The 12,586-nt window shown below is 43.4% G+C and overlaps 2 protein-coding genes across 2 annotated transcripts in view; one reads left to right on the top strand and one right to left on the bottom strand.

The window, feature by feature from the left end:
• Positions 1 to 12,586, bottom strand: part of LOC119854596 (protein mono-ADP-ribosyltransferase PARP12-like) — a 72,139-nt gene that overhangs the window by 46,500 nt on the left and 13,053 nt on the right. The window lies entirely within an intron of this gene.
• Positions 2,097 to 3,240, top strand: LOC119848743 (60S ribosomal protein L38-like). Its single transcript, XM_038384931.2, has 2 exons — positions 2,097 to 2,240; positions 3,081 to 3,240. The coding sequence occupies exons 1-2, from the start codon at positions 2,113 to 2,115 to the stop codon at positions 3,184 to 3,186; spliced, it is 234 nt and encodes a 77-aa protein (XP_038240859.2). The 5' UTR covers positions 2,097 to 2,112; the 3' UTR covers positions 3,187 to 3,240.

Genomic DNA, 12,586 nt, shown 5'->3' with positions numbered 1-12,586 from the left:
AGCCTCTGCAGTGAAGATTAGGATAAACATGTTTATATGCAGGTAATGGGTGTGGTAAGAGGAGGCCCCGAAACATAAGCCCTTGTATCAGAGGCCCGGTATGAGACCCAAACCCTGAACTAAAGTAATGGTCAAGACTTTGCTAGCATAAAGCGAAGTTAAGCTGTGAGCCGGAGGGAGGCCCTGCTCACAGAAGCTGGCAAGAAGGCTGATGGTGCAATTATACACATACCCCAAAAAAGGTACTATGCACTAATAATATAAACAGGTGCCAGGAATGGTACCAGAACATTCCGATACAAGCCCATTCCACAGATAACAAGAACAGACTGACCCCTCCTAAAGATTGCAACAGGAGGGTAATATGAGAGAGTTGTTTTGTTTGAACCAACATGTACAAGGTGAGAGGTGGTACCCGAACATGTTGAGGGGTTGCACCTCTATATGTCAGGAGCAACGTGTAACTTGTTTGTACATGTGTATAAAAGCGTACCCTTGAAGAGTTGTCTTTGACTAGCCTAGGGGGCAGTAGTAGGTCCTGCCACTGACTGACTGGTCCATCGTCAAGGAGCACATATGTACTAGCAGAACAGTAGATATCTGATCTGGGGAGCTAGAGTCTGTTTCGTTTGGCAGTAAACCTAGCTGGGTGCCTTCGTACCTTATCAGAGTCTGTGGTCTTTAGGGATTCTCTCGGGGTTTGTTGTGTTAGTGATTTGCAGAGCTAGGGCAGCATATAGAGGGAACACACACATGTAGCTGATTGTTATCAACATTGAACAGAGCCGAGCACCACACTTGTGATGTTTGAGGACAATAGGTGAAAGCTCAAAATAAATGTAAAAATCCCATTAGTCCTGAGATGGGATTTTGAGGCAGTATAATATAACCAGCAAGAGCTATAGCACACATGACTTGTGGGCTACATGTATAAGAGTAAAACAAAACAAAAAATAACCCCCCAAAAAACCACACACCCCCACAGCTTCAAATGCATCACTGCAGTCAATGGTGTTACATTTCCAAATCCACAATCCCCAGCTAGAAAAATGATTGTGATGGACGCTTTCAGTCACAAAGAGTCAGAAATTTCCCCCAGGTTGTGTGTGCATGTGTGTGTTTCAAAGCTATAACTTAAATAAGAAGGAAGAAAAGAGTGCTACTATTCTGAAATATTGTTTATAGAGGACCTACACAACATTGTGTCCTTGCCATTCCTTCTACTGGCCATGAAAGCAGCAGCTAATTAATACAATCTATGTGCAGAGCTGTGCTGATGTAATGATTGTGCAGAATCAAGCAAGTAAATCCCATTGGAAATTAACAAAAGGTGTTTGTAGGGGGAAAAAAGAGCAGGGGGAAGGTAAACACACATTGAGGAGAAAAGTCATTTGTGGTTAGACTGAAAATTTAGAGTAAATCCATAAAAAAAGAAATTTAAATGTTAAACATTTAAACAACGCAGAGTTAGAAGATTAAACTAATGAAGTTAACCTGTCATTTAGTATTAGGAAGTTATACACAAATACTGAGGGCATGTCTTCACTGTGGCAGTGCTTTAATGTGGCTGTGTAGTCACAGCACCAGCACTGGGAGTGATAAAAAAAAAAAAAAAAACCACCTCCATGAGGGGAGTAGCTCCCAACACTGGTGCACTGTCTGCACTGCCACTTTAGAGTGCTGAAACTTGCAGCACTCAGGGGTGGTGTTTTTTCACACCCCTGAGTGAGAAGGTTGAAGCGCTGTAAAGTGGCAGTGTAGACAAGGCCTAAGTCACTTGTACTATTTGATGCAAACCAATTAACTTGTGCAGCATGTGAACCTGCTCTAATCTCCTTTTCTTTGTAAACCATTACAATGCAAATCACACTAACTAAAGTTTGTTTGTTCATGTTACAGCTGAAAGTCAAACAGGGACTTCAGCATGAGACTACATTGCACGCATTTCTGGAACGTAACCCAACCCTGAACATATGTTTTCAGGGTGACCCATAATTCACCACTGCTGCAGTTTCAAACTTAGTGGTCCAGTGATAATACTAGTATTTTGCAATGTCTTCACACCACTCCTCTTCTTACAGGTTACCATATCTGTGGCTGCTTGAGCAGCAAATGCCTGGAGCTTGGCTCATTGCCATGCCACACAAAATTGAAGAAATTAAAGAATTCCTGCTCACAGCCAGGAGGAAGGATCCAAAATCTGTTAAGATCAAGAACCAAAAGACCATGAAATTCAAGGTGTGCTGAAGCCAGTACCTATACCAGGGGTTGGCAACCTTTCAGAAGTCGTGTGCTGAGTCTTCATTTATTCACTCTAATTTAAGGTTTCACATGCCAGTAATACATTTTAACATTTTTAGAAGGTCTCTCTTTAAGTCTATATTATATAACTAGTGTATGTAAAGTAAACAAGATTTTAAAAATGTTTAAGAAGCTTCATTTAAAATTAAAATACAGATCCTGGGGTGCACCCCCCCCCAGGGGGTGCAAAATGTTCCTTCTGGGGGTGTGAGACATGTGAGACTTTAAGAAGGTAAATCGTCAAAAAAAATACACAAATTAAGCACAGGCACATAAGTACAACTACTTTCAAACCTATGTATTTATTATAAACATTTAATTACTGTAATATACAAAGTTAAGCTAATTTTAGTTTAATTTTTGATAAGGGCTGCAGAGTGCTGGACTGGCTGCCAGTACCCCAAGCTGGCAGGAGGGCTGAGCAGAGCCAGAGGCCCGGACCCTGGCTGGCAGGGGGCCTGGCAGCTGGAACCCCAGACATGCAGCAAGGTGAGTGGAGCCCATGCTGGTCCCAGGCCAGCAGCAGGCTGAGCGGGGTGGCAGACAGAACCCCAGACTGGCAGCGGCTCACCTGCTGCTGGGCTGGGGTTCTGCTGGCTCCTGCCAGCTGGGGTCCTGGCTGCCAGCCCTGCTCAGCCCGCTGGGGGTTCTGTTTACCCAGGCAGGCAGCTGGCTGAGCAGGACTGGAAGCCAGGACCCTGGCTGGCAGCAGAATGCCAGTAAAAAAATTTAAAAAAAAAAAATCTGCTCATGTGCCGTCTTTGGCACGCTTGCTGCAGGTTGCAGACCCCTGACTTATACACTCTGCTCATCACAGATAAGGGGAAGGCTGAGAAAGTGAAGGCGTCCCAGCCACCTGGATTGGCTGTGAAAGAACTGAAATGAACCAATCATGCACAGAGCTTTTTTCATGTATTATAATAAAAAAAGAGGGAACTGGTTTTTTGTTTTGTGTTTTTTAAAAAAAAACACCAAGCAGAAGCTTCAATGTAGACAGAGCACTGGAGATTGTACCATAGCAATATTGCCAAGCCAAGAGATGACCTGTACCTGCCAATAGTGGGATGGGGGAGAGGAGGGATGCGGAGTGAGGGAAGCCAACTTCAGCAGTGTCCATTGTCTACAGCCAAGCGCTACGATATAACCGCATTTGCTCCAACCCCTCAGACAGAGACAAACACCTACAAGATCTCTATCATGCATTCTTACAACTACAATACCCACCTGCTGAAGTGAAGAAACAGATTGACAGAGCCAGAAGAGTACCCAGAAGTCACCTACTACACGACAGGCCCAACAAAGTAAACAACAGAACGCCACTAGCCATCACCTTTAGCCCCCAACTAAAACCTCTCCAACGCATCATCAAGGATCTACAACCTATCCTGAAGGACGACCCATCACTCTCACAGATCTTGGGAGACAGACCAGTCCTTGCTTACAGACAGCCCCCCAATCTGAAGCAAATACTCACCAGCAACCACACAACAGAACCACTAACCCAGGAACCTATCCTTGCAACAAAGCCCATTGCCAACTCTGTCCACATATCTATTCAGGGGATACCATCATAGGGCCTAATCACATCAGCCACACTATCAGAGGCTCGTTCACCTGCGCATCTACCAATGTGATATATGCCATCATGTGCCAGCAATGCCCCTCTGCCATGTACATTGGCCAAACTGGACAGTCTCTACGTAAAAGAATGGACACAAATCAGACGTCAAGAATTATAACATTCAAAAACCAGTTGGAGAACACTTCAATCTCTCTGGTCACTCGATCACAGATCTTAGAGTGGCTATACTTCAATAAAAAAGCTTCAAAAACAGACTCCAACGAGAGACTGCTGAATTGGAATTAATTTGCAAACTGGATACAATTAACTTAGGCTTGAATAGAGACTGGGAATGGATGAGTCATTACACAAAGTAAAACTATTTCCCCATGGTATTTCTCCCTCCCACCCCACCCCCCACTGTTCCTCTGATATTCTTGTTAACTGCTGGAATTAGCCTACCTTGCTTGTCACCATGAAAGGTTTTCCTCCTTTCCCCCCCTGCTGCTGGTGATGGCTTATCTTAAGTGATCACTCTCCTTACAGTGTGTATGATAACCCCATTGTTTCATGTTCTCTCTGTGTGTGTATATAAATCTCTCCTCTGTTTTTTCCACCAAATGCATCTGATGAAGTGAGCTGTAGCTCACGAAAGCTTATGCTCTAATAAATTTGTTAGTCTTTAAGGTGCCACAAGTACTCCTTTTCTTTTTGCGAATACAGACTAACACGGCTGCTACTCTGAAACCTGAGCATGCTCAGTGACCTTCCATGCAACACCTCTGACCAAGCCCAAACATCACACAAAAAAACCCACACCATGAGAAAAGGAGTACTTGTGGCACCTTAGAGACTAACAAATTTATTAGAGCATAAGCTTTCGTGAGCTACAGCTCACTTCATCGGAAGTGAGCTGTAGCTCACGAAAGCTTATGCTCTAATAAATTTGTTAGTCTCTAAGGTGCCACAAGTACTCCTTTTCTTTTTGCGAATACAGACTAACACGGCTGCTACTCTGAAACACACCATGAGAGACAAGGTTGATGAGGTAATATCTGTTATGCCACAATGGCTAAAGAACAGAGTAAAAGCAGCAGTTAGAGGCAAAAATACATTCTTTAAAAATTGGAAGTCAAATCCTACTGAGGAAATAGAAAAGAGCATTAATTCTGGCAAGTGAATTGTAAAGGTATAATTAGGCAGGCTAAAAAAAGGAATTTGAAGAACAACAAGCAAGACTCCAAAACAGCAAAAAATTAAGTAGATCAGAAGGAAATCTGCTAAACAATCAGTAGAGTCATTGGATGATTGAGGTGCTAAAGGAGCACTCAAGGAAGACAAGGCCATTGTGCAGAAGCTAAATGAATTCTATCAGTATTCACTGCAGAGGATGTGAGGGAGATTCCCACATCTGAATCATTCTTTTTAGAAGACAAATTGAGGAACTGTGCCAGATTGATGTGTCAATAGAGGAATTTTTGGAACAATCAACAAAATAATAATAAGTCACCAGAACCAGATGGTATTCACCCAAGAGTTCTGACAGAACTCAAATATGAAATTGCAGAACTATTAATTGTGGTATGTAACATCACTTAAATAAGCTTCTGTACCAGATGATTAGAGGATAGCTACTTTTTTTTTTTTTTAAACTAAGGCTCCAAAGATGATCACGGCAAGTACAGGCCAGTAAGCCTAACATCAGTACCACACAAATTGTAAAGAAAGAATCAGAGACAGATTAATGATTTACTGGGGAAGAATGAACATGGCTGAAGAGCCAAAATCCCAATAATATTTACAGACGCTCCCCGACTTAAGCAAGCATTCTGTTCCGGAACACCTTGCGTAATTTGAATTTTGTACGAGTCGGAAATGTATCTGACCATTATGCCAAAAAAACCCCACACACCTCCTATTTCTAGTTTATGGAACTTTTTCCGTAAGTGCAGATTTGTGTAAGTCGGGTTTGCATAACCTGGGGAGCATCTGTATTCAAGATCTTGACCACAGAGTGTCAAGAATCTTTCACATAAGCCCAAACTCCACGGCCTGGTCTGAGGCATGAGGCCTGATTAACAATGGACAATACATGGCTAAAGAAAAGCTGGGATAAGCAGGAAGCAACCTTGTTTGTTCAACAATACATAAAATAAGCTGAGACAGCATAATTCCAGGTGGAGAGCAGTAATTGGGAGGCTTATTGTGAGTTATAAGCACATAACTCACTGAGAGGGGCCTTAAAGTTTGCTCCCTGGTTCAGGAGGAGATAACTGTACATACTCCCCGAATGCTAACCAGGGTTTAGGGAGAGGTCTAACATGACGGCATGAGTTATGGCATCCGTCCTTCACAGATGCCAATCCTAGTTCGCAGAAATGCATTGGTAAACCATACATGATTGTCATTGCTGTGTACTGTTTACTGTTTTTTGCTTTAAGACCCTCCAGGAATGTACCTGTGGGCCAACCTGTCTGGAAAGAGCCACCGTCATTTCTATGGACCTGAAATCAGGATTTAACTTACACATTGCAAGAGGAGAATTTTGAGGGATAACCCCTGTGCATTCGCTAACATGTTAACCTGAGCTATGGGCGGAGCCATTATGGAATCTTTTAGACTATTGACTTGTTGTGCTAATTTTGTCTTACTGCTAGAACCTATCCAGGATCCTGGGAATTCCCACCCCATCACTTCTCTCCACCCATTGGCACCCTATATAATAATCCATCATAAATCAATTGTTTAGCAGCATCTCACTGAGCCTAATAAGCGAAGGGACACTCCATCAGCGCTGTGCGTAATAAACCCTTGTGCTTGACTCTACATGTCAAACTTCTGTTCCTTCAATGGCTGTGACATATCAGGTTACAATCCAGGCTTATGAGCAGCTGTGTCGCGCTTGCCCTGCAACATTGGGTGCTTTGCATTGCCTTGCTGAAGGAGTTCCCACCTGGGCTCCTCACAAACAGCCTTCCAGCCACACATGAGTGTTTGTGTGCAAATGTAGCCTGCCAGCCACGCTTGGATCACACTCTTGCTCTCACCAGCCTTGGTTATACTGCAGGGTGACCCCAAAACACCCCCAGTCTTAGATTTCCCCCCAGAAATGTCCTATATTGCCCAACTTTCTTCTTGACAATACAGATCATATAAAGTCCATTATTTCTTAGAATAGAAATATGCACTCAAATTGCCACCCCAAATAGTGTTTCCCAGACACTAATTTAAACACACTGGATTAGATAAAATAAAGTACAGCTATTAACTACAAAGATAGATTTTGAGTACAAGTAATGAGGCATAAAAGTCAGAAATGATTACATGAAACAACTAACGTGCAACTCAAATTGTGTGAAATTCAAAGTAAAGTTTTCTCACCACATGCTTTCAGTGGTCTTACTGACCAAGCTCCTTAGGCCAGGACCCCCTCTCTCCCCATTCCCATCACACTGGTGGCACCTAAAGCAACAAAGGAAGTACTTGGTGGATATTGGGAGAAAGGGTCCTGAGCTTAGAAGCTTGGTCATCAATTTATCAAAACTACCCCCAACTGGAGCTGAATTATCTGTACTCTCCAAGGGACTGGTCTTCTGTGCCCCAACAGAACCTTATATCATACTAACACGTGGAGAACTACAAAAATACTTCCACCGACTCTGCCAAGAATTCTTTAACAATGTCACCCACAATTACCATGTTCCCACAGACAGTCATAAGAAAAAAGAATCAGACTAGACGTCAAAAATCACACTCTTGATCATAACACTGATTGCTTCAGGAAAAAAAATTGACTGCGAAATCCTGAATCACATCTACTACAATCTCCCCACTGCTGAGAGGACAGCTATGCAGAAAATTCTACCACCAGATGGTGATAGTAGCAGACAAAGGGGGGGGGGGCATCATAGTCTCCAACTGTGATGACCACATTAGCTAGGCCACAGGGCCATCCTTAGGATTTATGGGGCCCTATGCAGTATTAAACTGGTGCCCCTATGCCCGACGGCAGCCCAGGCTCGCAGCCCGGGGCGGGAGGGACGAGGCAGCAAAGTATACCGAGACACCCGGTCTGCCTCATGGCGGCGGCAAGTCACAGTTCCCTGCAGAGACCCCAGTACCCTCTCTCTCATGCAGAATGCGCAGCACTGGTGTATTCAGTTCTGTGAATACAGCCCCTGCCTAAGGAGACTAGTGTGCACTAGGTGTGCAGGAGTCGACTCACTCTTACCTGGTGACATGGGCAGTGGGTGAAGCTGCCACTTGGAGGCTAGCTCCCCAGCCCACCTCTGCCTGTGGTCCCACCCATACTCCACTCCTGTTCTGCCCCAGGCCTTGCCCTCTCCCCATTGTCTCCCTATTCTCTTCCCTCCCCCACCCTGCCCACCCCATTCCAGCCAAATCCCTGAACCCAAATGAAACAGATGACATTTGGAGGGAAAAAAAACCAGAACAAAACACACCTCTTTTGCAATTTCTTTTTAAAGAAAATGGAGTGTTTTCCATTGCATGCCAGATGGTGAAGACTGGATGTGCAGAAGGTACCTAATTAAAAGCAATAAACTTAGGAACAAAAAAATTTCAGTCACAGGGTTTGTGGGTTTTTTCTTTTGTTTTTGTTTTTTAAAATATGCCCTGAAGTTTGTCAGATTTGAAAAAAAATTGTGGTAAGGGCAAGTCAGCTCTCTTGCTGAATACAAGATTATGAAATATATGATGCAGCTCTGTTTCTTAATCAGTATTTCTAAGCTGATTTACTGTTTTAAATGTACTCTTAAGCCTTCATAAAAATAACCATTCAAAACTACTACATATTTAACTCACTGAAACAAAGACATTTTAAATTAGAGATTTAGTGTGTTCATAACAATGTTCATTGCTTTTAGAAAAGAGGAACACTAATGTATTTTGTGATCTCCATAACAATAGACATGTTTATGAAATTTCATCAACTTTAAAAAATATGTTTCTGAAGATTTTAGGCATAACCAAAGTTTCTCTCTTACTAGATACTGATTTTGCTGGAGGTTCTCCTAAAACTAGTTAATCAGATAGTCAGAAGTAAAAAAAGGGAAACTCTTTGTTCAGCTATCTGGAAGGAAAGGGGTGTTGTCCCTTTAAGGGCTCTCTTCAATGGTGGGGGGAGGGGTGAAGGGAAAAAAGGGATGGACAGACTTTGGAAGCAAGTTTTTTTGTTTTTTTAACTATAGTAATTCAAATTAAAGTGCATTTTAGATAAGGGTGATCTTTTGAAGGATTTATTTAAAAAGATACGTCTGAAGATCCAAGCATTTAAGGCTAAAGGTGATTGTGCATCTAAAAAAAAAAAATCTATGCAAGGATTTTAGAGATGTGATTTTATAATCTTCAACTCACTAATGAAATATTTTTAAAGCAAATTTTAAACTAAGGTCCTGTAGACTAATATGTTCTGAGTAACTATTACAGTAATGCACAACTGTTCTTGTCAGTAAATTCAGAAACTGACCATATATATCTGTGGGTTGGCAAAGGCCTGTTAAATGGCTTCATTACCACTTGAATGGCTCTTTAACAGTTTCAATGTTCTGCTCATAGGTCTGGAGAGCTGAAGGCTTTTTCACTTTTAAGTTACTAGATCCCCTCTGGAGTAAGAGTCACCAGGCTGCAGTAGTTAGCTGTGGGAGCTAGCAGGAAGGGTCAGAACAGGGAGAGGAAGAACCAGAAGAGTAGACACGCGTATGCTGTGTTTGTCTAAGGACGGCCCTGCTAGGCCAACCAACAACTCTCCACCACCTCCAACTATGAAGAACTCAAAGAAGATCCCCTGTGTTTGTCTAAGGACGGCCCTGCTAGGCCAACCAACAACTCTCCACCACCTCCAACTATAAAGAACTCAAAGAAGATCCCGTACCACAAGTTATCCAGGAAGTTAAGGATATCAAAATCCTTCCCCAAACAACTGAGAAACTCTACAACCTCATCCCCCATAAATCTACCTCTGGAACCTTCTACATGCTTCCCAGAATACACAAACAAGGGAAACCCAGGCAGAGCCATTATATCTGACCACAGCACTCTTACTGGAGGAATATCAGGACTCATAGAAACCATGCATACGAGGTTGGGAAACTAGAACTGTTTGGGTCAGAAGGGGGGGAAAAAAAAATCAAGATGACCCTTAGTCTGTCCTGGCAGATTGTATATATAGAATTCATGGCAGGAGTGGTAGTGGAGGAAAGGCATAGTTGAATCAGTCTGACCAAGTAAGAAGAAAAACCTTGCCCTGGGAGTGGTGAAGTAGGGCTGTCTGAAGCAATACATGATGCATTTCCTGTTTGCTTAAACAGATTGCTTGTTGGGATTCCCCATAGAGTACACAGTCATGGAGCTCCCACTTGTGGTTGGCTGAGAAATATCAGAGAATCTGCGAGCACATTTTGCTTCCTCAGGAGATAGGCTGTGGACAGGGTGATTTGATTGCTGATTCACCAGCTCCAGAGGCTGACTGCTTCTGCACACACAGAGGCGGATTGTGCTCCCACTTGCTTTGTGGGTTTCAAAGACAGTTATAATGTCAGACAGCATTACAAGGGCACAGTGAATACAGAAGAATGGAAGAAAGGACTTGCACGGCTTCTGTACTTTTCGCAGCTCCAGGATATTGATGTGCATTCTGGCCTCTCAATATGTCCATGCATCTTGTGCTATGTGGCTGTTTGTGTGGGCTCCACAACCTAATATGGATGTGTCCATAAAGATAGTCCTGTCAGGAGAGGAAGGGAGAAAGGGGACACAAACACATGCTTGACACTGATTTGTCCAGCACAGTAGGGAAGACAGTGCCTCAGCCAGAACAATCATCAGGAGGTTCATGGAATGACAGCTTGGGGAGTATATCTACTGCAGCCAAACTTGAAAGCAATGAAGGTGGAGGCTTGTGAATGGAGTGACAGTGCATGAGGCCATATGACCTCAGAGAGAGAGAAAGACAGAGACACACACACACATTTTGACCGTTACTTGAGGGTTGCTTGTGACATAAGCTATGATATTGTTCATGGTCTGAAACCTGGCTGTAGGCCAGTATGCTCTTGGGGTGATAGAATTTAAGGTTGCCCTGATGAAGTCCAGAGATTGTGTGGGGGTGAGAACAGATTTCTTGATATTTGCTCCCAGTGAAGAGAGGAGATATAGCATCATGGAAGTTGATGCATAGGTTTCCTGGTGAGATGTGGCAACAAGGAGCCAGTCATTGAGACAGGGGAAGACAATGAAACCATCTCTGATGTGGGCCACTACATCTGAGAAGTGGGGTGGTTGTTTTTTTACCCACAAAAGCTTATGCCCAAATAAATCTGTTGGTCTTTAAGGTGCCACTGGACTCCTCGTTACAACTGAGAATATCTTGCTAAAGACTCTGGGGTCAATTTCTATTCTGAAGGGGAGAATTCTATACTGAAAATAGTCAGATCCACCATGAATCTGAGAAAGCATCTGTGAGAGGGATGAATGTCTACATGAAAGTAGGTGTCCATCATATCAAGAACTGTGAATCACATGCCCTTTGCTAAAAGATCGCTGCTAACATGACCTTGTGAAATAGAGTACGCGATTGAAGCAGTTGAGATGGTGGAGGTTGAGGATTGGTCTCCAACTGTCCTCCTTTCTGGGGATCAGGAAATAGGTCGAGTAAAACCCTCTCCACCCTTGGTATTGCAGAAGGATGTATCCATTGCTCCTCTCTGTAATAAGGAGTTCACCTCTTGTTTAAGAGTGGTCCCTGTAGAGAGGTGGGGAGTAGGGGGTTGGTAGAGGTAGAGATGCAAACTCTATTGTATAGCCAGAGTAGCCGAGGTTCAGCTCCTACTTGTCCATTGTTATTGCACTCCAGTTGTTGAAAAAGTGTGCTAGACGGTGTGGTGGTGTGGGGGGGAGGGGAGAAAAGAGTTGAGAGGGCTTAGTGTTTTGTGGTGGAGATTGAGATGCTGAGCCTTGTTGCAGAGGGTGTAGGGAAACTCTCACCAACATAGCGCTGTCTACACTGGTGCTTAGGTCTGTGTAACTTGCATAGCTCGGGGGGGTGACTTTTTCACACCCCTGAGCGACATAAGTTATACTGCAATAAGTACTAGTGTAGACATAGCCTTAGTAAAACCACCACCTTTTCCTTTTCAGTTATATTCTGTTCCAGTCTCTCAATAGAGGGTGGACCAGTCCTCTGAGCTATCAAGCCAGTCCATTTTCCCCAACGAGCCAGACATTTAGCTTTCTTTTCCCCCACAAATGGTTAGTTCACTCAATCCCAGTGGCTGAAGGCTGCAGTGTCCTTTTAGCGTCTCCTTCACTAGGCCTATGCAGTTTCTGCATTTCAGTGTATTGCTGGATTAGGACCCCAGATTCGTCACTAGTTGGTGACACTTGCTCTACAAACAAAATTTGTAGAGACCTCACAAATGGTGTTCTGACTAAAAAGTTTTACTAACCATACACAAACATGCCAGGCCTGGCTACTTATGTACTGTTGTTCTGGCTGATTTCTAAAGAGAACACTCCTAAAAGGCTCAAACTATTTTAAGGGACCCTACCCAATTCATCTACACTACCGGGGCAAAGGGAGAAGCAGGCCTACAACTTACTCTTTCCCTGGAAAGTTCCAGCCTGGGAGTTCTAAGCGTTTTATTACTTCTTGTATTACAACTAAACTTGGGACCTCCTTGTGCCAGGCTTTGTGCCAACAGATGG

Source organism: Dermochelys coriacea, chromosome 1 (genome assembly GCF_009764565.3).
Source record: "Dermochelys coriacea isolate rDerCor1 chromosome 1, rDerCor1.pri.v4, whole genome shotgun sequence".
Classification (NCBI taxonomy): Eukaryota; Metazoa; Chordata; order Testudines; family Dermochelyidae; genus Dermochelys; species Dermochelys coriacea.
This window is presented reverse-complemented; position numbering and strand designations above follow the sequence as displayed.

Excerpts from the sequence above, each read along its gene's own strand:
- LOC119848743 (XM_038384931.2), top strand. The coding sequence starts at position 2,113 with ATGCCTGGAGCTTGGCTCATTGCCATGCCACACAAAATTGAAGAAATT. Across the intron at positions 2,241-3,080 it reads AAGACCATGAAATTCAAGGT|GTTGCAGACCCCTGACTTAT; the intron begins GTGCTGAAGCCA and ends CGCTTGCTGCAG.